Source organism: Diaporthe amygdali (assembly GCF_026229845.1).
Source record: "Diaporthe amygdali strain CAA958 chromosome Unknown NODE_3_length_2959817_cov_65_330692, whole genome shotgun sequence".
Taxonomy (NCBI): Eukaryota; Fungi; Ascomycota; class Sordariomycetes; order Diaporthales; family Diaporthaceae; genus Diaporthe; species Diaporthe amygdali.
In genome coordinates, this window is record NW_026517023.1 from 1,637,437 (window position 1) to 1,664,789 (window position 27,353).

The 27,353-nt window shown below is 53.5% G+C and overlaps 9 protein-coding genes across 9 annotated transcripts; 5 read left to right on the top strand and 4 right to left on the bottom strand.

The window, feature by feature from the left end:
• Positions 1–2,755: 2,755 nt before the first annotated feature.
• Positions 2,756–3,937, top strand: J7T55_002898 (uncharacterized protein; the record flags this gene model as incomplete). Its single annotated transcript, XM_053138020.1, has 3 exons — positions 2,756–3,047; positions 3,103–3,178; positions 3,241–3,937. The coding sequence occupies 3 exons, from the start codon at positions 2,756–2,758 to the stop codon at positions 3,935–3,937; spliced, it is 1,065 nt and encodes a 354-aa protein (XP_052998766.1).
• Positions 3,938–5,530: 1,593 nt separating this feature from the next.
• On the top strand, positions 5,531–6,119 carry J7T55_002899 (uncharacterized protein; the record flags this gene model as incomplete). Its single annotated transcript, XM_053138021.1, has 3 exons — positions 5,531–5,598; positions 5,657–6,025; positions 6,089–6,119. The coding sequence occupies 3 exons, from the start codon at positions 5,531–5,533 to the stop codon at positions 6,117–6,119; spliced, it is 468 nt and encodes a 155-aa protein (XP_052998767.1).
• Positions 6,120–6,272: 153 nt separating this feature from the next.
• J7T55_002900 (short-chain dehydrogenase reductase) lies at positions 6,273–7,070 on the bottom strand (the record flags this gene model as incomplete). The annotated part of the gene is made up of 2 exons (XM_053138022.1): positions 6,273–6,650; positions 6,708–7,070. 2 exons carry the CDS (start codon positions 7,068–7,070, stop codon positions 6,273–6,275), a joined length of 741 nt encoding a protein of 246 aa, XP_052998768.1.
• Positions 7,071–7,874: 804 nt separating this feature from the next.
• Positions 7,875–9,625, bottom strand: J7T55_002901 (sugar transporter-like protein; the record flags this gene model as incomplete). The annotated part of the gene is made up of 3 exons (XM_053138023.1): positions 7,875–9,234; positions 9,295–9,369; positions 9,453–9,625. 3 exons carry the CDS (start codon positions 9,623–9,625, stop codon positions 7,875–7,877), a joined length of 1,608 nt encoding a protein of 535 aa, XP_052998769.1.
• A 1,643-nt stretch (positions 9,626–11,268) lies between these two features.
• J7T55_002902 (uncharacterized protein) lies at positions 11,269–14,537 on the top strand (the record flags this gene model as incomplete). The annotated part of the gene is made up of 3 exons (XM_053138024.1): positions 11,269–11,869; positions 11,926–13,336; positions 13,391–14,537. The coding sequence occupies 3 exons, from the start codon at positions 11,269–11,271 to the stop codon at positions 14,535–14,537; spliced, it is 3,159 nt and encodes a 1,052-aa protein (XP_052998770.1).
• Positions 14,538–14,861: 324 nt separating this feature from the next.
• Positions 14,862–16,840, top strand: J7T55_002903 (cytochrome p450; the record flags this gene model as incomplete). Its single annotated transcript, XM_053138026.1, has 3 exons — positions 14,862–15,050; positions 15,113–16,707; positions 16,792–16,840. The coding sequence occupies 3 exons, from the start codon at positions 14,862–14,864 to the stop codon at positions 16,838–16,840; spliced, it is 1,833 nt and encodes a 610-aa protein (XP_052998771.1).
• Positions 16,841–17,175: 335 nt separating this feature from the next.
• Positions 17,176–18,784, bottom strand: J7T55_002904 (uncharacterized protein; the record flags this gene model as incomplete). The annotated part of the gene is made up of 2 exons (XM_053138027.1): positions 17,176–18,163; positions 18,300–18,784. 2 exons carry the CDS (start codon positions 18,782–18,784, stop codon positions 17,176–17,178), a joined length of 1,473 nt encoding a protein of 490 aa, XP_052998772.1.
• A 2,514-nt stretch (positions 18,785–21,298) lies between these two features.
• Positions 21,299–23,833, top strand: J7T55_002905 (uncharacterized protein; the record flags this gene model as incomplete). Its single annotated transcript, XM_053138028.1, has 1 exon — positions 21,299–23,833. One exon carries the CDS (start codon positions 21,299–21,301, stop codon positions 23,831–23,833), a length of 2,535 nt encoding a protein of 844 aa, XP_052998773.1.
• A 164-nt stretch (positions 23,834–23,997) lies between these two features.
• On the bottom strand, positions 23,998–25,688 carry J7T55_002906 (uncharacterized protein; the record flags this gene model as incomplete). The annotated part of the gene is made up of 4 exons (XM_053138029.1): positions 23,998–24,254; positions 24,330–24,445; positions 24,493–24,623; positions 24,681–25,688. The coding sequence occupies 4 exons, from the start codon at positions 25,686–25,688 to the stop codon at positions 23,998–24,000; spliced, it is 1,512 nt and encodes a 503-aa protein (XP_052998774.1).
• Between the last annotated feature and the right edge of the window lie 1,665 nt (positions 25,689–27,353).

A 27,353-nucleotide genomic window follows, 5' to 3' on the forward strand; every position in this document is an offset into this window, starting at 1 on the left:
CACACGGACCGTGCTGCGAACTCTAGATAGTCAACATCGTGAGGCCGTGCTTGTTTCCCAGCTCGTATCCATATCGAGGCATGGCAGTGCGTTGAAGTCCACGCGTAAGCAAGTGGCGACATCAAGGAGGCGGCCACGGCCATGCATACCGATCAGCGTCCGTCGAAGCAGGCACAATAGCTCCGTGGCAAAGCTTTCAATAAAAGCCTTCCTTTCTGGTTGCAGATTTCGAAAAGGGTTCTTCCAATGAGGGCAAACGCGATATGATCGATTTCATTGTTAAAGACGACGGTAAGTACCACCATCAACAGATTGTACGTGGCAACAAGACTTTCTGGCGCCTGGCTTGCAATATTCCAGAGACACATCACACCATTCGATCGTAGCTAAACGGTAATCCTTGGCCCGACGGACAAATTTTACCCAAGCGAACGGGGACGGAAGTGGTTGGTTTGTGTGGATCGATGCCCGCTGGAGCTTCAATTGAAGCGCCGAGGCAAACCCATGTGATGGTGGATCTGTAGCCCCAGATAGACGAGCAAACAGCTATTTTTGCTTGCGACGGCAACTCTGAGCTTGTGGATCTCTGTCTCTCCAGGCCATGGTGAGAATATGGACCCCTGACTTCTTTACTAAACTGATAGCCGGGCTGAAGCCTGTGCCGTTGCGAATAGCTCGGAGATGGGATGAACCTTGAAAGCATCCACGAATTTCGCAGAATAATGGCCGGAAAAATATCTGAGCTGTCACTTTATTGACAACAATGATTTGAAGCCACGAACGTCGGAAAGTAATCCCTTTTGAATCCTTTGACTTGTCAACTGGCGGATACTAGTTCGCGCCAGCAAAGGATGCCTTGGTTGGCCATCGATAGGTTTATCACTAAGCGTGACAATCTTTGAATTCGCGCACCACAATCCGTTTGTTGCCTCAATTGAGTTACGCCAACGGAGAGCCAGCAAAAAACGGCGACATTGATGTCGACTGATGTTAACGGTTGGCAGGCAGGCACAGCCATCACTCACAGCAGTAGAATGTGTCTACGCACGCTCTCCACAGAGCCTCATGGTCATTGAACTTGGCGTCTTGGCACAAGACCTTGTTTCCGGTATGTGGGCACATCGGGTACGTTGTTCTTCTGGGTCGAGGAAAATCCCCGGCTCCGACTCGCGTAGGTCGGCGAATTTGTCTAATGGCAAGAGGAACTCCGAGGGCGGCTGGGCAGGGGTGGTCAGAGCTGGAAACATGAAACAAACTGCGTGACCCGTTGATCACTTCTCTCCCGCCCTCGTCCTCGCACGCCGCGGCGGGCCAAGGCATCTCGGGTGGTGGCGTCTCGAAGGCTCCGCCTCCGAAAGCTCGAAGCTCGCATCTAAGGAGTCAAAAATCAACTGCGTCGGCGACGCATCCACTTCTAGACATCATGAAGGAGGCTATTGACTCCTATTTCTCAGGGCTCTCAATCTCAGGCTCGCAATAATTCATCTCTGCCATTCAATTCTTTACGCAAAACCCCAGTCGTCTCCTTTTCACCTACTTAGGACGTCCGTCGCTTATGCGCTTCCACCAATTAGCCCCCTGCGGGCATACGTACGCCTCTCCACTATTCCATCATTGTCTGGCCGGACCTGACCACAGCTCGATCCAAGCGCGAATCAGACAACCACTAGCCTCATTGCATAAATTGCGGGTCCCCGGGAGGCGGACGCAGCTTTTTGACGACTCGTCAACGAACCACTCAAAGCCAGGTGGGCGACCCGCCAGCAAACGATCGCGTTTCAAAACAAATGAAGATGGGCGTGAGGCTTCGTCACCACCTCAATCCCAAATGTGGGAAGGCATGTTTCAACCTTTAGACTCGGACATCCCTGCCTTGGGCTACTCGGAAAAGTTGAGAATGATGCTCAATACTGTGCAGACGGGTCCCTTGCATTACAAGTCTGCACATCCAATGGGTCCTTAGTGCTGGCCCTAGAAGGAGAAGCTTAATTCGATCGATGGTAGTCAAAGCTGCCCAGTGTGGTCGAGAACCGTGACTGAGTGAGAAGCGGCTAGCATTGCGACGCATTGCCCGGTTCCAGCCTCCTGAAAATACTCGAGGAATCTACAAGTTGCTCAAGTGGCAACTTCAGAACCTGCAACAACCCTTCCTATGCTGTCGACATACATGGCTCAGAAGTCGCAAGCAGACTTAACACGAGCCAGGGATGAGACATCCTCGACAAAGATGATGCCAGCAAGCTGGATCTCCGCAGGGTCTACTCACGTCACTTTCCCTGCCTCCTGCAGCTCCTATGGTGTATGGATACCCGCCGGCTCCATCGCGGTAGTCGAGGACCCACCCCCGACATGATATGATCCCTCACGGTTTGTTTCGAGGAAATTAGAGGCAGAAACAATTCGCCCGAAAGTCTAGAATTCCGGGAGCGGCACGAGGCTGGACGGGAATGCGGCTTATCCACCCGACCACACATGATAGATATAAGAGCATCACTCTCGACGTCGATGGTTTGTTTACTCTCATTCCTCATTCCGCTCTTCAGCCCAAACTTCAAGTCCTTCCAGTCATTTTCGAAGCTAGTCTTCAGGTTCTTTCTTTCTCGGTCCAGACCAAACATTCATTCGCAAGTCGAAACTTCCAACGCCTTTCTTCCAACGTCTAAACCAGCAAATACACGAGTTCTCCTCGAATATCAGCATACAAAGACAAATCTCGAAATTCATCTAGGTGTATCACTACAAAAAATCAGTCAAGATGGTCAAGATCACCCCCCTCGTCGCCTCCCTCCTCCTGTCCATGGTCGCCGCCCAGGACCAGGCTCCCACCGGCACCGACTTCGCCTTCCCCACCGGAACTGATGCCATTCCTTTCCCCTCCGGCACCGGTGGCTTCGGCGGCCCCGGTGGACACCACCACCACTCTGGTGTCCCCAGCGGCTTCCCCAGCGGCTTCCCAACTGGCGGATTCGGCGCTGAGGGCTTCGGACACCACTCTGGCGGTGGTCCTCGTCCTACTGGTGGCTTCGGCGGAGAGAGGCCCACTGGCGGTAAGTCTTTGCCGACTATTTAGTACAAGCAATCCAAAACTAACAATGATCACAGCTTTCGGTGGTGAGGGTGCTCAGCCAACTGGCGGTTTCGGTGGCGGTGACGAGTCTGCTCCCGCCGGCCCTCAGCCGTAAGTCCTGCTTCATGTCTGTTTTTCGTACCAGCAGCCTTTACTGACATGCCATATTACAGAACTGGTGCTGGCGTGCAGCGTCGTGCCTTCGGCTTCGGCAGCGGCAGCGGTGACGATGCTCAGCCCACTGGCAGCTTCGGCGGCTTCGGCGGCTCTGAGTCTGGTGCCTCTGGTGCCCAGCCTACCGGAGGCTTCGGAGGCTTTGGCGGCGGCGAGTCTGGATCTTCTCCCTCTGGCTTCGGTGGCGGTGAGTCCGGTGCTCAGCCTACTGGTGGCTTCGGTGGCTTCGGTGGTGGCGAGTCTGGATCTTCTCCCTCTGGCTTCGGTGGCGGTGAATCCGGCGCCCAGCCTACCGGTAGCTTCGGTGGCTCCGGCTCTGGTTTCGGAGGCTCTGGTGCCTCGCCCTCCGGCGGCTCCGGCTCCGGCTTCGGCGGTGGTGAGTCTGGATCTCAGCCCACCGGTGGCTTCGGCGGCTCTGGCTCCGGCTCTGGCGCACAGCCGACCGGCTCTTTCGGCGGCTCAGGCGCGTCCCCCTCCGGTAGCTTCGGCGAGTTCGACTCCAGCAGCTACCAGAAGCGCCAGGAGTTCCAGGACGGTGCCCCCTCCGGCTTCCAGACCCACACCCGCGGCCCCAAGCCTTCCGGCCCTCCTCCCACGGGCGGATTCGGTGGCCAGGGCCCCAAGCCCACCGGTTCTTTCGGTGGAGAGGGCGCCCGGCCTTCCGGCTCTCCTCAGGGTGGCGAGTCCCAGAACTAATTTATTAGTTCTTGTCTGACATGCATTTCAATCAACCACTACCGAACTCACAAGAAGGTGTCAATCTCTCCGGAACCATGATCTGGACGGTCGCCACTCGGGCTCCGTCTATGGCACCAGGCACATAATATTGAGAAGACGACTCGCTACATCGTCGGAAAGCATCAAGAGCTCTGTATTGGGAAAAGCGGCGTTGGTTCTTGGGACTTTTCATGTAAACTATTTTTCACTTCACAGTGATAGAGCAGCCTCACTTGAGATACTCTTACTGTGAAGATGCGACTGGCATATTTGGGCAATATATAACACATTGGTTTGAACTGTTTGTTCGCAGTATATGAGTGTCATGTGTGTATCCGAACGGTAATGCGCCAATTTGATTCCACGAAGTAGCACACTTGTTAATTGACGCACTTTGATGTACTCCGCAAAAAGGTGGCTTGGTACAGATATCGTTACGGTCCACTTGGGTCCACTTCAAGGAGGGTCACACTGGTAAGCATCAATCATGTAATTCTACAACGAGAACAAAGATTTGCAAGCGAATCTTGTGTAGGCGAGTGGCTGGTGACTTGAAGCATTGCTAATAAATGGACGATCAACTATGAAATCTCTGGGGAAAACAACGTGACTTGGGAACGTTCTGATACAATTTGCTAGAGGAGAGAACCTTATCTCATTGGAAAACTGCATCTGTGTTGGGCAAAGTCGAGTCACTTACTCAATGGTTGACATCATTGTGGACTTTTATTGATATGCATCGTGATGAAGTCATTCTAGGGCAGAGCATGAAGATGAATCGAGGTCCATGATTATCATGTGAGATCAACAAAGATCAATTCAGCAGATAAAAGCAAGAGAAATTTGCGAGGCGTTGAACAAACTGGCTTGCGTCGAGTCAGTGTGGTGAGTTGGTTGCGTTTTAACTCCTTGGTATGACGGATAACACAATGATAAAAGTTTGTTCGGGCCCAGGAATAAGTAAAAATTGCCTTTAATTGCCTTCTATGGCAAGGCGTATTCGCTGGCTACCGAGCCTGAAGGGGAAGGACCCTGAGGCGCGGTCGTAGCAGTTCAGATGAAACGTCATAAGGCTGACCCACGCAGTCCAAGGACTGCCAAGATGGGAATCTGTTTTCGAGAACTTCTCGTCATAGCCCACTAATTACCAAAAGCCGAAGGCGTTCTTTTGCATGAGCCTTAAATTGATTAATCCAAAATCAGCCATACGGCTGAGAAGTACCGCTTTAGGAAATACCGGGCTTTCACGAGCGGGATACCAAGCAGACGGCCGAAGTCTGGCGGATGTCCGCTGAACTCTAGACCACAGAGCCGGACTTGTGGTGCCAATACGAGTATTAGAAATGACGAACGAGATGGATTTAGTTCATGTGCCTCGGATCAAAGTTGAAGGTCGTGATCCCTCGGCCGGACGCTGTTGTCACGATGGGCACATTTCATATATAATTCCCAGGCCTCCTCAAGTCTGAAGATGTTGTTGTCTGAAGCAACACAACAACTACTACAAAGACTGAAGACGCTTTCCCTCAGATATCACTCCGAACATTTGAAATCTTTCCAACATAAATCAAAATGAGATTCGCAACAAGCACCACAGCCCTCCTCCTCTCCCTTGCCCTCACAGTCTCAACCGCTCCAACGTGAGTACCAAACACATGACACCCAACACACAACCAAATGCTAATACGTTACCCTCAGAAAACCCTCTCCTGCTCTGGAAGACCCACCAGAGGAAGTCCCAAGCATAGTAGGGGGCGCCCTCGAGCTAGCAGGCGGCATCACCTCAGACGCCGGCGCCGACGAAGTTGGCGACGCGCTCTCGGGCGCGGGAGAGGCAGTGGATGGCAGCGGGAAGAAGCCACAGCGTGTGCGGGGCCTGAAAGACGCCAAGGCAGGCGGTGACAAGAAGGGGGCGGCCAGCACCGCGACGGGAGGCGCGCTCGAGCTTGCCGGCTCTATCACGTCTGCTGCGGGAGCGGGAGCGGTCGGAGATGCGCTGTCCGCCGCTGGGGAGGCTGTCGATGGGAAGAAAGGTGGAGGGAAGAAGGCCGCGAAGAAAGTTGGAGCGTAACCTGGTGGTGTGAAGGAAGTTGACCCTGAAGCAGGTGCCGGTGCTGACAAACATGCTAGTGATGCTAAGGCAGGTGAGAAGGACCATTGAATACGGCCGGGATGGGGGACCGATGACCGAGCCGGCTGTGGATGGCACGGGTTTTGTTTACGTGTTGTATTATTAGTAGAAGGTTCACAGACTATTTAGATATTCTTCGTCAAAACCAAATGTATTATACTTTCCCACCAAAGATCCGCCACATCAGACACAAGCCGCCCCGTTGACATGAATAATCTGCCCGGCGACCCAACTGCTATCCTTGCCACTGAGGAAAGCCACTACATTCGCGATGTCCTCGGGCTCTCCCAACCGACCAAACGGACTGGACTTCTTGATGTTCTCAACCAGGGCCTCGCTCTTCCCCTCGAAGAAGAGCTCCGTCCCCGTCGGCCCAGGCGCAACGGCATTAACGTTGATGCCCTTGGCAGCCAGGTCCTTTGCCATGATTCGTGTCATCTGCTCAACCGCGCCCTTGGTCGCGCCGTAGAGCAGGTATGGCGCAGCCACGGTGGTGGCCTTTGCGATGCCGGTGCTGACGAAGATCACACGGCCGCCGGATGCCATATGCGGGACTGCTTTCTGCAAGCACTTGTTAGCCATCTAGTCCTAGAGCATGAAATTTTGAAGAGAACAAACCTGGGCAAGGAAATAGGGCCCCTTAACATTCAGGCCAAAAGCCCTGTCAAAGTCGTCCTCCGTTGTGCTCTCGGTAGTGCGACTCGGCATGATGCCAGCATTGGGGACCACGACGTCGATCCTGCCGAACCTCTCCACCGCCGCGCCGACGAGCTTCTCTACGCCGGCGACGGAGCCGACGTCCGCCTGGACGGCCAGTGCCTTGTCGGAACCGATGGCCTTGACGACCTCCTCGGCGGCTGATGCGTCTCTGGAGAAGTTGACGACGACCGAGGCGCCTTCTCGGGCTAGACGTTGGGATATGGCTTTGCCGATGCCCTTCGAACCGCCGGTGACAATGATGACTTTGTCGGAGAGAGGCATGACATTTGGTTGTATTCGTGTAGTAGGCTGGATTTATTCACAACGCATAAAATGCAGTGCGTATATTTAAGCCAGTGCAATATAGCAATGTCAAGCCTCCGTTGCGGCAACACCAAGTCGTGACGAGGACGAGGGGCACACTTATACCATCGTCCTGCGACCAGCGCTAACAAAACCCGGCCTCATCCAACGCGCATTAGCCGTCCTCTAAGTCCAGTAAACGCCGTCCACGGAGAGCACGACAGGGCATGATCGCGTTCGCGACTGCGGACGATGAGACGCAGCTCCGTCATGAAGTATCATGAGTAAGCGAGGCGCAGGCCTAAAGCCGACGAAGCTCAGGGTACCAGAAGATGGATGTAAGCAGCATGGGTTCGGAGCGCGAGCCCCAGCTGGCTCCGGCGCAGTCGTCGGCGTCGGATTTGGAACAATGCTGGCGCCAAGATCCGATGGACCCTGGGATCTTTGCTCCGAGCTGCTGGTTCGGATTAAACCTTAGGGTCTAACCCGGAACGAATTTTACACCGCAGAAGGGGTGGGTAGACTAGCAACCGTTTCCTTCGTGCAGATGTGTAAAGATGTAGTCACGCTTAAGTGTCTAATTCTGTGTCCATATCTCTCTGTCATTTTCATAACGTTCCTAAGTGTGATTGACTTGCGGGACCTATAGGGTGGCGCAAGGAGTTTGTTCACTTGAGCATGTGTAGAAGTTCAAATATAGATAGATTATCTTGGTATCAAATCTCTTGCGAGCCCTTCATTATGGCGCCAGGCACCTCATACGTGCATGAACACCATGACTCATTAAACCTCAATCTCCTTCGCATCAGCCTGCACATTCATCGTGTTCAGCACCGTCTGCGCACTCCTCTTCTCAAGGGACTTCTTCACGGGGTTAGGGGCGGAGAAGACCTCCTCGAGCTCCTCAAGGGTGCGGCCCTTGGTCTCGGGGAAGAAGAAGTACATGAAGGCGCCCTCGAACAGATCCCAGAAGACGAAGACGATGTAAAAGTAGTAGCCGATCTTCTCAAAGGCCGGACCAGAGCTGTACTGGATGATGACACTGGAAACGGCCGAGGCGAAGTTGCCGACGGCTGTTCCCTTGGCACGGGTGGCTGTGGGAAGCGTCTCGGCGATGTACATGCTTTGCAAAGGCGTCCAACCGAAGGAAAAGACGATGCCAAAGATGAAAATGAAGGCGACGGTGGCGTTGCCCGCGGAGTGGTTGTCTGGCTGGTCGAGAGACAGCTTTGACGTGCCAGTGATGATAGCGAAGCAGATCGAGGAGAAGACGATAGAGTACAGCAGAAGAGGCCGCCGACCCACAACGTCGGTCATACGAGCGCCAAGGCAGGCACCGAAGAAGCAGAGCACGGGATTGATACCGTTCAGGGCCAGGACGGTATGTTCTTGGGTAATACCGGCATTGATGAGCATAGTGGGCAGGTAGTAGCTCGACAGGGAGTTGCCGCTGAGTTGACCGAAGCAAGCCATGCCGAGGACACAGATCAAGCGCCTGCGGGCTGAGTGGGTGTCCCACAGCTCGTGGTAGTCCCACCACTTCTTGTCCGACGCTTCATTCGAGATCTGATTGGCCATTTCCTTCATCTGCAGTTGCACGTAAGGGTGATTCTCGTCACCCTCACCGTGATACTTGGTCAGGACCCTAGCAGCCTCCTCGTGCCTGTCTCGGGCAATCAGCCAACGGGGTGACTCGGGAAGGGTGAAAGCGAAGATGACGACAAGCCCGGACGTGATCATCTGGCACCAGATAGGGATGCGCCAGGCTCGGTTGTGGTCGTCGATGTAGGCACATCCATATACCACCCAAGAGGCGATTATACTACCGATGTACCATGTGCAGTTGTAGAGTCCAGTCAGTGTGCCACGGAAGGCTGGGTGAGCCATCTCGCTGACGTATGTTGGGGCAGACACACAGCAGAAGCTGACACCGAAACCGAGAATAAATCGACCGCCGAGGAACTGGCCCTGGGTGGTGGAAGGGGCCTGGACGCAGGTTCCGATAACCACAATGGCAGAGCCGATGAACATGCCGGCGCGACGCCCAAGTAAGTCGTTTGCAGGACCGGTAAGGAAGACGGCTGCAACCGAGCCAATGTTGTACATGGCAAAGACAAGACCGGTTCCAGATCCTGCCTCGGTCCTTTGATTGGAACATCGTTAGCCTTCAAAGTCAAAGTGCATTTGGTAGTGGAGGACCAACATGTTGAAGTATTTTTGATAGGCATTCATCCCGTTCAGACCGCCCATGAGCGACCCATCATAGCCATTCAGGCAACTAGGAGTATGTCAGCAATGCCACTGCCACTCTTCGAGGAGACAATGAGAAACATTTCCAGGGAGCACAGAGTGATCACATACCCGCACAGGTAAGCGACAGCGAGGACGAGGTAGAGACGAAACATGTTCCATGTCCAAGGGGATGTCTTGCCCTGAGTCTCGTGGGCAATGTGGACGACATGGTCGATGGTTTGAACGTCGTCGTTGTGATCGACATTGTGGATGCCCGTAGGCTTTTCGTCAATGGTTGCCATGGTGTCTGAGTATCTCAGCGATTGTTGAGGAGATTGTGAAGTAGTCCAGTCCACCCAACCTGGCGTGATCCGAGAGTCTGGGAGGCGAGGAGGTGGGTGGAGGCAGGATGCATAACTTTATATGTGTACCAGTTCGAGGGCCAATATTGGGAGGGGAGTGAGCGTCCAGTCAGGCCTAGTGGCATAGGCATGGACCGACAGTCGAGCAAGGCTACCAACCCATGCTGTGCTGGCGTGAGCTGGAGTGGTGGTGAACCGAAGAACTGGTCCGACGCGTCGGGCCTATGGACATGGATCTGGACATGTGGACGAAAATGCAGAGTGAGCCGAGCAGAGGTGAGCACGCCAGACAGGGTGAGGATCCAAGGGCGTTGGCTCCCCCGCATTGCTGCCATTGGTGGGCAGACAAACCCCATGGGCAAGAGGCACGCGATGGCCTGTCTTTGTGCAGCGAGCCCATGCCCGTGGCAGACGAGACTTGCATGTCGTGTGTGTCGGCTCCGGACGGGCCATTGGCTTCACTGGCGTCCTCGTGTCTTGGACTGGCGGCAGTGAGGCAAGCGAGCCGTGCAAGGGAGCTAGTGTGGCTCGAGAGAGGTGCGGGTAAATGCGCATTAGCACAAAGGAGGGACAGTCTCGGTATGTCGGGCAAAGCCTGAACAAGAATTACAGGGCCCCACCCCTTCCCATTCACGCTATTCCCAGGACCTGAACTGAACTGGGGCAGGGCCTGGGCTGATCTGGGGTGAGGATGGGGTTGTCTGTGGGCCCACTCTTTTCGACTGCCTCCTTGCCCTCCCCCAACACTCGGCTCCGTCTTCCCCGGCTATTTGCTGACTTTTCCAAGAAACATGGTACCTCGTCCTTGTACCCCTGACTAAGGATTCATCGACCCCAACTAGTCAGAGGGTCTATCCACGATTTTCACTCTCGCATGTGATCACTTTTACTTTGGCAGGATGCTGCTATGAGATCCGCAGTCCAGGAGCCGACGGGTCCATTAATTGGAAAATAACTCCTCACCCTCGAAATCATCTGGTCTTCCAGAGTGTTTGAGTAACTATGAGATTGTGTGCAGTAAACAAACATATACACAAGCGGACCAGATTCACTGTCATATACTGTAGTTTCTCCACTCATCAGCCAAACCTGCGATTGCGGAGAATGCGGGGTAAAAAGTGAGGAAGGGATGGTCAATTGGAGTGAGCCCAACCCCGCCATTCGCAGCAAAAGGTCACCATTTTGCTCAACTCACTTGGTCTGGTCTGTTCAACCGAGAATTGCCCGCAAGTCCAACCAGGCAGGAAAACATCGACCTCCTTACAGCTCTTCCATGCAGGTGCCCATTCCAATCACTGGCGAGGCCCATGCATAATTGTGGAACTCCACCATCCTCGGTCCCTGCAGAGTAACACTATCGGGCCTCTTATCCAAGCAATTGTGAGATCATCTCGGGTGACCTCCGCCCTTGTCACCGTCGACTGCCACTTTATTATCGTCCACTTTCTACATTATCGTGTCACTGCAGCTTTAGATAACCCTCCAGCCGCTCTTGCCTTCATTCTCTTCCTTCCTCTCCGCTTCCTTCTCTACCTCTTTCCCAGTCCTCCGTCCCAGTCTGTTTCCGACGCGACGAGACCCCAATGGGACAGAACTTCAGGATGGCTCCCAGCGGCATTGCTCTCCAGGAGGACAAGGACAGGCCCGACTACATCAACGAGGCCGTCTTTAGGCGCAACTGTCTTCCCGCCCGCTCCTATTTCATCCCCGAGACCTCACTGTTGCTCAATGGCAGCTGGGACTTCCACTACGCCTCCACGCCCCTCGAGGCCCCCGAGCCAGAGGCTGGCGAGAGCACGACCTGGGGCAAGCTGAACGTGCCTGGTCACTGGCAGCTTCAGGGCCATGGCAAGCCCTGGTATACCAATGTCCAGTTCCCAATTCCTGTCTGCCCTCCATATGTGCCCACCGAGAACCCTACGGGCACTTACAGAAGGGTATTCCACGTGCCAAACACCTGGGACTCCACAGCCCAGCTCAGACTGCGCTTCGATGGCGTAGACAGCGCGTACCATGTGTTTGTCAATGGCTCGCTGGTGGGCTATGCACAGGGGTCGAGGAACCCTCACGAGTTCGATGTGTCCGAGTATGTTACCAGGGGTGGGCCAAACGAGCTGTTTGTTCGCGTATACCAGTGGTCAGACGGCACATATATAGAGGACCAGGACCAGTGGTGGCTGTCAGGTATTTACATCCTTCCCACGCGTGTCGCAAAGACCAATTACTAAATTCCAAACCAGGTATTTTCCGAGACGTCCACCTACTCGCCTTCCCCGTCGACAACAGAATTGATGACTGGTTCCTGCGCACTGACCTGGATTCCAACTATGAAGACGCCACACTCGAGGCTACGGTAGATGTGCTCAGCAAAGAGAAGGCAACTCTGAAACTCACGCTCTCAGAGCTGGACAAGGAGGGTGGCAAGGTCATTGAGACGAAGGAAGTCGCAGTCGGTTCAGGAACATCCAAAGTCGACGTTTCCATACCTGTGACGAAGCCGCAGAAGTGGACTGCAGAGTCGCCATATTTATACAATGTCGAGCTCACCCTGAGCACTTCCTCTTCGAAGTCGTACACTGTCACACAGAGAATCGGCTTCCGCAAGGTCGAGCTCATTAACGGTCTCATGACTGTCAATGGCAATCCTATCCGCCTGCGCGGTGTCAACCGACACGAGCACCACCCTCACTTTGGCCGCGCTGTTCCGCTTGACTTTATCAAGCGCGATCTGCTTCTCATGAAGACACACAATGTCAACGCGCTCCGTTGCTCTCACTACCCCTCGCATCCCAAGATCCTGGATGTGTGCGACGAGCTTGGTCTCTGGGTCATGGACGAGGCTGATCTTGAGTGCCACGGTTTCTATGACGCGGTCGCGAGGCCTCAGGATATCCCTGAGCACATGGACTACGAGGAGCGCAAGAAATTCACGTTCCCACAAGCAGCCAAGTTCACAACCGACAACCCAACTTGGAAGGAGGCATATGTAGACCGTATGCGAGACCTTATTCAGCGCGACAAGAACCATGCATCTGTTATTGTGTGGAGTCTGGGCAACGAGGCCTTCTACGGGCAGAACCACAAGGCCATGTACGAGTACGGCAAGAAGGTTGATCCTGGACGGTTGATACACTACGAAGGCGACGTGCACGCAGAGACAGCAGATATGTACAGCTACATGTACCCGCCTATCGAGAGGCTACTCAAGTTATCCCAGACCGAAGGCGTCAAGGACGGTAAGTACGAGAAGCCTGTGGTCCTGTGTGAGTATGGACACGCCATGGGCAATGGTCCAGGCTGGCTGGAGGATTACGAGGAGCTGTTCAGGACGAACCCACGCCTCCAGGGCGGCTTCATCTGGGAGTGGGCAAATCACGGCCTTTGGAAGGAGGATGGCGACGGCACCGGCAAGGGCGGTTACTATGGTTATGGAGGCGACTTCGGAGATGTCCCCAATGATGGCACGTTCGTCATGGATGGACTGTGTTTCAGCACCCACGAGCCCACGCCAGGTCTGACCGAGTTCAAAAAGGTCATTCAGCCAGTGGGGCTTTCCGTCAACGGCCAAAAGCTTGGACTGGAGAACTACTACGACTTCGTCGACCTCAAGCACCTGGTGGCTTCCTACAAGGTGGAAGAATTTGGCGAAGAGTAAGTCATCGTGTCACTTGCCTAACAAAGGCTTGTTTGCTGATGAGTCCCTAGATCCAAGCTGCTTGCATCCGGCAAACTTGAAATTCCTGACATCAAGGCCGGCAAGAAGGGCGAGATTGATCTCAGCGGGCCATTGTCCAAGCACAAGAGCAGTAAGGAGGTGTTTGTGACTGTGTCGCTCACCCTGCGCGATGACACGCCTTGGGCAGCCGCCGGCCACGAAATCGCCTGGAAGCAATGGCAGGTCTCCAAGGCAGCCTCTCCAATTGCATCTTTAGCCCTCAACAAGATGTCGTCACCGGTCAAAGTCACCTCGGCCGGTGCCAAGGTCAATGTTTCCGGTCCCAACTACAGCTTCACATTCGACCGCGCACGCGCGGCTCTAAGTTCTTGGGCTGTCAACGGCGTCTCCATCCTCGAAGCTGACCCGGCCACTGGCATTGCCATTGTTCCATCCTTCTGGCGCCCTGCCACAGACAATGATGTGCCTGGCGAGCTACCCTACTGGCAGCGCTTCGGAGTGGACGTCTTGGAAAGCCAGGCCCGCTCATTCTCGGTCGACACTTCCGACCCAAACAAGGCCGTCCTCAAAGCCCACACCTTCATCACTCCAGCAATTCTGGCATGGGGCTACGAATGCGAGATCGAATACACCATCACAAACACCGGCGCCCTGCACATCGATGTCAAGAGCGCAAAGCCCACAGGCGCGAAGCCCACACACGTGCCCCGGGCGGGTCTCAACCTGAGGCTGAGCAAGAAGCTCGACAAGGTGAAGTGGTTCGGCCTCGGTCCCGGCGAGAGTTACCCGGACAAGAAAGACTCGCAGCGCACGGGGGTCTGGACCGCCGACTCGGTCAAGGACCTGCAGACGCCGTACGAGGTGCCGCAGGAGAACGCGAACCGCATGGAGGCGCGGTACGTCACCCTCACTGACGGGCAGGACGCCGGTGTCCAGGCCGTTGCCCAGGGCTTTGACGGCGGCTTCAGCTGGGTCGCGAGCAACCATTCGGCCGAGACGATCCAGGCCGCGCGGCACCCGCCCGACCTGGTCGAGGAGGACGCCACGCTGCTGAGGCTGGATTACAAGGTTGCTGGTGTGGGCACGGCGGCATGCGGTCCCGGTGTGAGGGAGGATCTGCTGGTTAAGGTTGAGGATATCAGCTTTGGGTTTGTGCTGGAGAGTGTTGGGTTGTGAATGAACTTCGTGATGCATTCGAACATTGATAATATCCATGCCCTTTGATGTCATGTCATTTGGAGATGGATGCATGATAGATCAAGAATGATAGAGTATGAATGATTTACGATACTACCCCTTCATTCGCTGAGGGCAAGAACTCGGCATAAGCACTATACAATACTACCGAAGATCTCCACGTCTTGCTGGCATGGTCTCCTCCATAAGCGGGACTTGCGGATTTGGCCACTAATATTTAATTAAGCTTGCTGACCTCTTCCGAACTTCTCTTACAATCTATACCCTCAACCTGCGCTCCGGCATTGACAGCACCCAGTCATCATGGCTACGTTTTCGATAATACAGGGTACCTTTCTTTTAGCGACTGCCCTCGCCTTCCTATACCTTGGCTACCGTGCAGCTCTGCCTAAGCCTTTACCCGGTATTCCATACGATCACGATGCGGCGAGGAAACTCTTTGGTGATGTGCCCGAGATGATGAGCTACGTCAAGCGCACGAAGCGCATCTTTGTGCGTGCCTCGATGCGTCTCGCTGAATCCTGTTGAGACTTCAATTTACTGACTCCCATTAGTGCTGGCTCACCTCACTGACCGACCGCCACAACAGCCCCATCGTGCAGGTGTTCATCAAGCCCTTCTCGCTGCCCTGGGTCGTGGTCGTCGATCCGTTTGAGAGCCAGGACATCCTCCTGCGGCGCACGCGCGAGTTCGACCGAGCGCCCTTCTTCGGCGAGGTCCTGGGCGGGATCATGCCAGAGCAGCACAGCCAGTTCCTCAGCACCGACGACCGCTTCCGCAACAACCGCGCGCTCATCAACCACCTCATGGCGCCGACTTTCGTCCGCGAGGTCAGTGCGCCCCAAATGCACAAGGCCGCCGAGGAGATGGTCCGCGTGTGGGCCGTCAAGTGCGACAAGGCGGCCGGGAGGCCCTTCTCCGCCCACCACGACCTGACCTACCTCGCGCTGGACGCCCTCCTCGTGTCGGCGTTTGGGCTGGCCGAGAACGAGAGCATCACGGTGAACCGGCTGCGCGGTGTCCAGAACTGGGAGCCCAAGGCTTCAGCCAGCATCGATGAGCCGGTGCCTTTCCCCGAGGACGAGGGCGACATCCCGCCCATCTCCGCCGCCATCATCACGCTCTCCAACTCCCTCACTGACAACCAGCTCTCGCCCGCCCCGGCCCTGACGGCCTGGGTGATGCGGCAGTTCCCTTTCATGAGGAAGGCAATCGCCGTTAAGAACGAATACGTCTACCGGAAAGTCGAGGAGTGCATCCGCCTCTTCGACACCGCGGGCGACAAGGACAACACCAAGTCCAGCACCACCCAGCCGCGCAGTGCGCTGCACTCGGTGCTCCTCCGCGAGCGCGACACGGCCGCCAAGGACGGCCGCCAGCCGCGCTACCACAGCCGCGCGATCGCAGACGAGTTCCTGGGGTTCATGATGGCGGGCCACGACACGACCGCCACGACCATGGCGTGGGGCGTCAAAATGCTAGCCGACAACCCGGCGGCGCAGGCGCGCCTGCGCGCCGCGCTGCGTGCCGGCCTCCCCAATGCCGCTGGACGGGCGCCGACGTACGCGGAGCTGGCGGGCGCGCACGTGCCGTACCTGGATGCTGTCGTCGAGGAGGTGCTGCGGCACGCGAACTCGATTGCGTTCGTGGTGCGGGAGGCTATGTGTGATGCGACTGTGCTTGGGCGGCGGATCCCGCGCGGCACCAACGTCTTCCTCATGGCAAATGGCGCTGGGTACCTGGGTCCGAACATGGCTGTTGAGCCGAGCGAGCAGCGGAGCCCTGGGGCGCGGAGGGGTGTCGCCTCGAATACGAAGACGCTTACAGGGATATGGGAGGATGATGACATCGCTGTGTTCAAGCCGGAGCGGTGGCTCAAGACGACGGCGAAGACGGCATCGGGTGCCCCAGGGGCACAGGACGAGACGATGTTTGACCCGCTGGCTGGCCCGACGTTGGCCTTTGGTTTAGGGCCCCGCGGGTGTTTTGGTAAGAGGCTTGCGCTGCAGGCATTGCGGATCCAGATTGCCCTTGTTGTGTGGCATTTTGAGCTGAAGCAGTGCCCTGTCGAGTTGAGTGGGTACGACTCTGTGCAGAGGTTTGCTCGGGAGCCTACCCGGTGCTATGTAAGGCTTTCGAAGGTTGAATGGTAAACTCGTGGCTTTGCTATCACTTTTTTCAGAGTCCTTGGTTTCATACATAAGTATTCAGTGGAATACTGTACTATGTAAAGCAATGTTCTGCTCGAGAGGTTCGAGTATGAAGAGAGCGTCTCGATCTAGGAAGGCGCCTCCTAAGTGAAAGTATGGACTCGCATAAGGGCGGTTTTATGGATATTAATATGAAGACTTATCGAGGAAAGTCGATCCTGTCGAGGATATCGCACCGATTCCCAGATTTCCTGAGTAACAACGCACCTTCATACAGCAGCAGTAAATAATACATACATAAAATCCCCAATAGTATACACCAAAAGTAGGACAATATCCCAACACAGAGTAAGCCTTGGGGGGAGGGGGCACGGTAAATACTAATATTTGAAGCTTTCCGTGATTGGTTCCGGCGCTGATCACATGGACTCGACCGGAATCACATAGTTCATAACGAAAAAACATCATCAAAGAGTGTTGTTCGCACCAAGCAGGTTGAACATAGGAATCCCGGGCTGTATCCTGCCATCCAGGCACGTCGTGGCAGGCTGTACGTTAGGCTTTGCATCAGCGAGCGCAGCTGGGATCTGCTTGCCAGGGGCTGTGGCGGTGATATTGACACCCGGTAGTCCTACTCCTGCTGGAATGACCCTGATTCTGGCTCCGCCCTCATCTGGACTATCCACACAAACGTCGCTGCCTACTTTTGCTTGAGCCATGGCGACCACTTTGTTAGGTAGGTCAAATACCACGTATGCGCTGCGCATAAAGGTATCACCCAGTATCGCGACACCGCCTATTGGGCCCTCCATGCCCATATCACAGCCGCCCTCGGGACTGGCGAATTCGGATGCGTTGAAGTCCTGGCCTGTATTTCCAATAATCTGACTGAGCGGCACGACAATCCTGGAAGCGCTCGCGTCGGTGCCGCCGAAAGTGTATGTCAGTGTCGCGTTGGTGGCCTTGAGCTCGCAGGGCACAGTATATATCAGCTCGCTGCCATCTTGATTGTCGCTCACATCAACCGCCACGGCTCCAAGTCCCCTGGCCATTGACTCGAAGATATCGTTCGGGAGGCCGGTGATGGAGGTCCCAGAGTCAAGCAACGCGCTCTGGGCGAAACCATTGGGTGTGATCGCCGTCTCCTTTCCCGCAGCGTCGGTCAACACTATGGATGACAGTGTGATGTAGAATTCGGGGACCCTAGGCGAAGTGCCTGGCTGTAGCGGCAGTGCCGTAAGCCGGCCGGTGAACTTTGACTCGTCGATGCAGCCGAAGCAAATGCTCCCGCCGCTCTGTTCGACTGAGTCAAGGTGTAGTGAGTATGCTTGGCGAGCAAGTAGTCCTTGTGATACCATGTTATCCAAGACGGTCGGGTACGTTCCGTTGCCGTTCGGATTCGGAATGGCTTCATTTTGAGCGTAGCCAAGGCCGAAGACGCCGACCGCATCGAAGCTAGACATGATTAATATAGCCATCAGCGATGGAATTTCAATGATGGGATGGATCAAAGAGTTGCTGACAGTTTCCTTGCTGTACAAACGGGCCCTGATCACATCGCAGACCTATGTCTAGATTGAAAAGCACTCACCCCGTATTTGACACTGCCAGTATAGACTTGGTGACCGGTTTGGATCCCCCAATCGTAAGCGTCTCATCGATCCAGTCTCCGCTATCCGTATCCGCAGGATCAACAAACTGTGTTTTGAAGCCGTCCTTGATGAGCAGGTTATAAGTCGTGGACCGGGCAGCATCAAAAGCGCCGGCGACGCACTCGCCGGCCTGGCATCTTGGATGAGCTGTGGACGGGATGAAGAGGTCGGTCGAACCTGTGTCAAGTATGGCGGCCATCGACTGCGGCGGCGTTCCGAGAGTGAAGTTGATCAAGTATTGGTCATGGTCCACTTGCGGCAGGAAGGTCTCGACCGACCCGGATCGCCGCCTAGCCAGGCGCTGGGCTCGCCTGAAGGCGGATCCAGGCTGTGATGAGACACGACGTGTTATGTCCAATATGATGTGTTGTGCATTGGCTTTATGTAGTAGTGCCAAGATGGCGAGGAGCGCCGTTATTCTCATTTTGAACGGGACCGTAGAGCTTTCAAGCCCAGAATTGGGTACCAAACGTAAGAACAATATGTCTTATTCTTATGTCCAAGTCGGAGTCCGCCCTAGCCAATTGCGTGCCCTGTAAATTTAAAGGTGTATTCTTGATGATTTCGAGACGGGAGCTTCGCCCTTCTAAGCTGAAATTCCCTCTCATACACAATACAGTACTTAATAATATTGGCATGACTCGTAGAAACGAGAGGGAACCGTGAAGACGCTGACATCTGCTGGTAGGTTTCAGCTGGGCCTTCGCCCGAAATCGTTACTATATCGGAGACGGGCAGACCATGAAGATGAATACAAGGCCTGAATTATAGTTTCACACGGAGCAAGCAAAGGTCGAGTCATCACGAGACTAATGCATCACTGAGCGGGAGCATTTGTGGCGCGGCAACCAATCGGCCGACCTCCATCACAGTTTGAATGACAAAATAAGATAGCTGTCCAAATAGCAAAATGGAGATCTTCCTTTCAAGAACACGCTAACCCCTACGTGAGCTGACACAATATATGTGCACAATACAGCTTCGCAGCTCATGATATTAATATTCCATCGTCCTTGCTTGAAATCCCCCGTTGGTCCTTTCTCGGTTTATTCCAATACTACATAAAGGAATATAGCTGTTCAGGAAATACGGTTTTCAAGCAGACCCACAATGACTAGGATGCTGCAGTGCGTTCATATGCCACTAGCACATTGGGACGAAACATTGACCCTGCCCATCTGATGGTTGAAAGCTTCAATCCAGGAATAGAAGAAAGTTTATATAGGCGCTGGGAAGTTTAAAGTTCAGTAATCACCATACCCTAAAGATCTCGCAGGTAACATTGAAGTAGTACTGAATTTTTGGGCGCAGATTGCCAGTAACCAGGTCTCTATATTACTTACACGCCGCCTTCTGACGTGAAACAGGACTTGTCAGCCCACGATCGTGAAGGTGTTGACCGCATGCAAGACTTGACAGCACAATTGTCTCGTTGTCTTCCGTCTAAACAGTGCAATTTCCAGCAAATCGACTTTCTCTGGAGAAGCTTAGAAATATAGGTAATGACGGAAACTCCCGGTCATCATTAGTCAAGTTATTCCCTCCACGTACTTGATTGGAACATCGTGTTTCCGATGTGTGGCCCACAGACAGCTCGAGTGCCGATCGAACTTTCATCTCCTACAACTTTCAACATGCGAAGTAGTCTTGTAGATATTTGCTATAGCCTTTTGCTTTGGTGCTTTGACCCCAGACCCACACCAGAGCCCCTCTCGCAACATCGTAGAGAACGCTGAACGCGAAACGGAAAGGGATGTCTGTCCCATATTTTTAGTTGAATGCGTCGATCCGGAGTAGTTGCTGCAAGCTTTTTATACCAGATGTCCTCCAAGACGACTCTCGTGCATCGGGCGCGATATTTACTGTGTTTTAATGACAGCTCTTCATATAATCGAAACGTTTACCAGCCTTTCACATAGCGGGCATTGAAACTACGCTGACGAGGATCACTGGTTGAAAGACATACACTTCTCTAGTTAGACAAGATCAATTCGCGCTGGCCTTTTTCAGCAGCCTCTGCTCTTGGACCAATACAATCTCGCCGAAAAGACTAATTAGGAGATTCAAATCCAACGCGGATTTCGTCCCAGCAGGGCAACGCACAGCTTCTTCTGCTTGTAAATATGTCTCACGTGGCTACCAGTATCAACATTGCTCTGGATTCAAGCATGAACTGATACAAAGCCATCCGACACCTGGTCACCAACGAATTTGACCTTCTTGAGGGGCTTGACCCGCCGCGCACAGGTACAGATAGTTCAAATCCTTGAACCAAGATGCGTTGGAGGCTCTCTGAAATTTTCGCGCATAATATCTCTACCACTCGGCAGCGTCTTCCATTCAGTGGCTGGTACGAGTAAAAGACATCATCTTGCTGAAGATTACACCTTTATCACGAACCGAAATGAACAAGGTGTCGGGTCCTGTGGCATTGGTCAATATCTCTCGAAGGACTTCCTCGATGCCATTATAGCTTGCGGGCCGCAATAACTTCCAGGATAATCATAATTCGCGAAAACCAGCCAGAGTGCGTAGATACGAGCCTGAAAAAAACGAGATTTTGGAAATGGTGAAGACACTCGATCATTATGTACATTTACATGATGTACTTTTTCCCAAAGGCCGTGCCAGGGCGCCTTGTCGTGCTCGATGGAATGCGTCTGCTAACGGCCTACCTATCTCTGTGCTATTACTGGTGGCTATCTTCAGCTTAAAATTCTGATTGCAGTAATCATATATTACTGTACCGACATACATTAGAGAGACTCAGACCAGTGTATGCTGAGATGTGGCTCGTTGATGGGGCAACGCAGCAGGATTAGGTCAGCGTTCGGGTACGCCTCCCGTCTGACATTCCAACTCCACTTCCTCTGGAACACGTGTTGACGAGACTCATCTTCGCAGTCCACGACCATCATAAGTCTTACTAAGCTGAAGGATGGCTTCCCTGTCGAAACTTCCAGACGAAATCATCATCCTGATTGCCGAGGTGTGCGATGTGCCAAGCAAGGCGTTCCTCGCCAGGTCGAACTGGCGCTTGAACAGCCTAGCGACAGAAGTTCTCTATCGGTACAATGTGCAACATGAAGGAAACAGCGCCATGTACTGGGCTGCTGAGCATGGTCATGTCAATGCACTTGAGCAGCTGCGGTCCTGCGGCGCTGAACTCAACGACAGCAGTGGCTCACGGCTCCCCATCGTCTTCCGGCGCCTCTGTCCAAATTCGTCGCGACGTCTTTCCACCAGCTTCGGCTTTCTGCCACTTCACGTTGCCACTAAATTTGGCCAAGATGCCGCCGTCGAATGGTTCTTGAGAAATGGTGCTAGGATTGAGTCTTTGTCACAGAACCTTTGTCGGTGTGAGGCTTCATTAGCGGGAGAGGGCACACGTCACTGGGCACCACTCTGGACACCGCTACACATAGCCATCTGCAACGGCAATTTATCTACGACAAAGTTACTCATATCTCACGAAGCCACTGTTGAAACTCTAGAAGTCGGTGGATTCGACGGCAACAATGTGCTCCACATCGCTGCTCGTTGCAACAATACCGAGGCTATTGAATTCCTTGTTGGCAGTGGGTTGGTGGACGTGGATGAGCCTGATAGTGACGGCTCCGTCGCTTTACATTATGCCTGTTCACACTTGGACAATGCCCCAGCCCTGGAAAAACTGCTAGAACTTGGAGCTTCTGTGGATATTTTAGCACAGGACATGTCACCCTTGCTCCTAGCCTGCGAGCGGGGGTTCTTCGAAGCCGCCCTCAAGCTTGTCAACAAAGGCGCAATCCACGATGTTGCAGATCCGAACCTGAATTATCTATTACATATCGCTTGGAGGACGTTTGAGTGTTTTCCTTGTTTCCGGGAGCGGCCTGTCCGCGCAGTCTGGGAAGAACACAGAGAAGCCTTCATCCGACGGCTTGCCGAGCTTGGAGCCAACGTTGATGATAAACAATTAAGGATCCTGACGCCACTCGCACTTGTTGTGGGCGACAGAACATCTCTCTTGCGCACGATAAAAATCTTTCTCGATGTCGGCGCCGACGTGAACGCCTTGGACAGATCCAACAAGAATCTTATCTACTTGGTGCTTGAAGGGGGTGATTTCGACGCTAGCGCCGCAAGTAAACTCGAGTTATTGCTTCGATATGGGGCTCGTCTTGACTTATACGCCAGACATGGATATTGCGCATTTGATCACGCGCTGGATATTTCTCGATCCACAGGTAATGCCTCCGTCATCGATTACATTTTACAACACGCCTCAGTGGCGAACTTTGGAGATGGATACCTCAATCGTGTGGTCGCACATTCATACACCTGTAATCGCTTCAATGAGTGTCGCCTTCTGATAGGCCATGGAGCAGTCCTCGAATTATCACAAGAACGATTGGATAAAGGAGTCCTTCATGGTATCGTACGAAAGAATCTCGAGCAGCTCTTCTTCCATCTCGACCTTTTCCCTAATCGAATCACTACATACAAGATGATCAGGATCGCTCTAAGAAGCTACAAAGATGCCGATGAGGAAGAAATAGCAATTATCAAAAGCCTTCTCGACAGGCTGGGCTCCGACTCCGATGGGGATGATAATGTGTCTCGGCTGCTTCGCATAGCCTGCAAGTATCATCTAAAGGTAGATGTTGCCGAGCTGCTGCTAGAAAGAGGCGGACGGGTGAATAGTTTCGACCCCGATTGGGAGACTGCGCTTGGTTTTTCCGTGGACAACGGGTGTCGCCACATGGTGAAATGCCTGCTGCATCATGGCGCTGATCCTCATTTGACACCTCCGGATCAGCTTTGGAGTGCTCACGTCCGTAAATTTCATTCTGGGCCCTATCTGAAGCATCTGGCTCTTGGAGATTCACGGTATCCAACCGCTTTTATGAGAGCAATAGATTCTCTGCATCTCCATGGAGATCCGCATGAGTCTTGTCAGGCCGAGTCCAACGATGTAATGCTACGTCCCCTCGAGTTGATGCTGGAGCACCTGCCGCCGCCACCGATTCCTCAAGACCCACAGTTCCTGAGTTATATCCATTTTTCTCTTGCTCATCCTGCATCTCTCAGGCTCCTACTCGCGAAGGGCGCGGATCCCAACTCTGGCGACCACTGCATCCGACCGCCGCTGCTGCATTTCCTCACCATGGCCAACAGACCCACCAACCCGGAAGCCCTCGGCATCCTGCTTGAATTCGGGGCAGATATACACCGGAAGAATGGCGAGGGAAAGTCCTTTCTGACAATGATGAGGAATTCCACCCTGGCCATGGCCAACAATGCGGATGATGACGCGGAACTTGAACTTGAGAAACTGGATTTCGCAGGGCTGCTGGTGAGGAACTTCTTCATTACACTTGATGCGAAATCCGGGGAGGACTGCGTAAGATCGCGGCCTTTGGCAGTGGCCGAAGTCAATTACTTGGAATATGTCACTCGGTTGGCCATGAATCAAGAAAGTAAAAAATAGCTGCTAGTACGGGGATATTGACGGGATGGGAAGGCAGTGGAATGGGTCCTCCAGTGGCATTGTATCGACTGCAATAAGCCTTTTGAGATTATCGAAGACATTGAACTTATTCATACGATCTTCCCTAGTAATTTCGATAAAGCCATTGAGGTTAGACGAAAACCTCATGAACACTGTACCCCTGCACCAAAATTTCCATCTGAAAATTGGACCCAAGTGTCATTGGCAGCAAACACAGCTAGAGAATCTGTGTCTTCGCTGTACTTGGGCCACGTAATTGACGCGCCGTCTGTAGGGTCTGCTGAGGAGTTGGAGGCAAATGAGAGCCAGAGCGCTTCGAGACCGTAGCTTGTCTCCCATTCAAACTCGGTCGAATTTCCGCGGTACTCATAATGTGTACCGAAAAGAAGAGGCAGCTCAGCTGCGAAAAATCAATCACATTAGGCAATGTCCTTGGTCTGCTTCGTCTAGTTGAGTGAAGGTGTAAACGACTCACAGCTGTGTGCAGCACCAACCCATGGCAATGGTGAAATGTTGGTGAAGTTGCCCTCGTAGAAATAGCGATAGGTTTGATAACCAAACTTTGCCCGATTGCTGAGGACGTAGACGTTGCTGTCAGTGACATCACTTCCGATTTGTGCAACTCAGCGTGGACTCACCTCGCTTCCAGAACCACTGGGCAGCCGATCGCCGCTTGGAAGCCATCTTTCGTCGCCTGCGAAGGGCCAGAGGTCTCATTGAAGACGCCAGACGATGCACCTTCGTTGGCGTTGTGCCCAAGAATGGCTGGCTATAAAGCTTACATGTCAATTTATGGTTTTAGGGTTGTATTGATATCATCACTTACGATCTTGGCCAACAAGCCCTGCGCTATGCGATCCGTTGTATTGGAGAAAGAGGTGACATTATCCAGAACCGGGCCAAAACTGAGGCTCGAAGTGTTGGACACGAAGTCCTGCAGCGTATTCGCATCTACGCCTTGCACGCACGCGAGCTCCGCAGAGGAATTACCAGTCAGCCCTCCACAGCCCACCAGGCTGGCCAAGGTGCTGAACGTGGTGTAGTTCCCGGGTTGACGGCCGAGGTTGGACGGCGACGCGGCTCCAGAGTCCGATATCGTGCCAGTCACAATCGGATCGTCTGGATACCCGTAGCCGTACACAGACGAAGACATACCACCAGCGGACTGTCCCCAGAGGACCATGCGCTCCGGGTCACCCCCGAAAGCCGCGACGTTGTCTCGTGTCCACTCAACTGCCAGCCGCTGGTCCAAAAGCCCAACATTCTCATGGGCAGCCTCGCCGTTGGGGAAGCCGAATGCGTTCAGGCGGTACTGCATTATCACGACGACGTGTGACTGAGTCCGTTGAATCCACTGGTCCGGGATCTTGTACAGCGAATTTGAGCCGCCTGATGTGAAGCCACCGCCCGGGATGTATATGAACACCGGGAGGCTCTCACTGACGGGGCTTAGGGGAGCGTACACATTGACGTAGAGACAGTCCTCGGAGTCAGGCCCGTTGATCAGAAACTGGGTCAGGACTTCGGTGTAGAGGCTGGTGCTGCTGCTGCGTTGCTGCTTACAGGCCGGTGAGTAGGTAGTCGCGTTGATCGGGCTGGGCTCTTTGGTCGGAGAAATAGGAGGCAAGAAACGCAGAGATCCCACCGGGGGCTCAGCGTACGGTACGCCGAGAAACTGTCGGACGAGTGGTGCGGTCTCGTTAATGAAGCCGGTTACTTCGCCGACCGTCGTCTGAACGGTGAGAGGGGCATCAGCCCGAGCCGAGAGACTTTGGGCAAGAGTAGCCAAGTGAAGCACCATCATGGCCGCAACATGTCTCCATTGGAACACCATGGTGAGCTGACAATATTGTGTCAAGATAACACACCAATTCTTGGGAGTTGGGCAGAAAGGAACAACAATAACTTCACACTGAGCGCGCCCTTGGACATAGAGTATTTATACGAGTGCACATGGAGACCTCCTCTTTTCCAAAAACACCTCGGTAACATACAACTTGTGAGTCGGTCCGACATTGCAACGAAATGGTGCTTGCGTGACGAATGTGATGGTATTTGGGAAGAACATTTACCAGACTTCCTTGCAGATCCCCTGGTTTGTTCATCTCCTGCAAGATTCCCCACGGGGTTTGTGGGTCCTCTTCCCCAGGGGTAATCAGTTCCCCGGACGAAAACGGCCAACTCCAAAAACGTGATAGCTCCCGAAGTCGAGGAAGTCATTCACTATGTAATGCAGGTGGTTTCTAACCCTTGAGTCAGATCTCGACTCCGCACGAGGCGATCCAGTTACACGCATGCAATGAGATTGCGTCCGTCGAGCCCACCCTCTTATACGAATGAGGTATACTCAGCGTAAACGCTCTGCCTGGAATTGAGCAGAATGAGGCCGACTCGAATGTCTGCCTGATCGCTACTAAATTTGCTTTCGTTCCTATTGTTCACTTTCGGGGTCTGGACATGTGCGTATTATTTACGGCAGGACACCAACAGCTTCCGAGAACCAGGACTTGGCCTCCGATTCTTTAGTAGTTATGGCATTGTTTCAAGCGACCACGAGTGCTAACACGATCTGGTTTCGATCACATCGTGTTGCTCAGAGCTACTGCACATGAGCCCAGGTTTATATGCCCCGCCCGAACCAATTTAGCTACCGCCAGCAAACCCTCTCATCATCTTGTCCTAGCAACATGATAGCTAGTAATTCTGTGCACTCTCAAAGATACTGAAACTTAAGAGTTCACAGTCACAGTTTCAAGTTACGCCATTAAAACCATTCAGTTTCACACTCTGGGTACTCAAATTCTGTGAAGATCGAGTTGCTTTTATAGGGGCAGACGGCCTTGCGAATAAATCTGCATACCCACTCTCATAAGAAGGTAGCAAACTTCGACAACTGAGAATGTCGAAACGGACTGCTCTGTTTAATTCTTTCTACGGCATCGAGTCGAGGTAAAACTCGAACAAGCATTACACTGGATCTCTTAACCTTCGATCACACGAACACGGTTGCGAAAACCCAACTACGTGCTCGAGCGGGCTACCCCGCGACGCGTCGACCTTCTACCTTGATCTCCTGGCGAGCTCTCGAGGATTCATATTGGTGATCAGACCTTACTGAATAGTTTTAGTATCCGGGGCTGTGTTGTCCAAGTTTTAGATGTATAACGCGTGTCGTGCCAACTTTCAACGGGGATGCTTTCAGACTCAGCCAAAATTCCATCAGTAAATCTAGAGCCAGTTCCTGCCGATGTCAAGTAAATGAAGACGAAAGCCGTCAGTTTAAGGCTATGCAAATGTTGCCTCAGACGCCATCTCCCCGAGCTTTCTCAGGTATGGGGTCGTGCGTGGTGAAAGCAGGTACAGGAGAGTAGAGGCAGGGCGAGTAGGAGTGATACCGACTCCGTAAGGACAGACTAGCAAGAAGCCATCCAGGTTCTTCAGAGCAGAGGACTGGGAACAAAATGCAGAAAGAGAGCTTTATCTCGCGAGCTAGTCATAG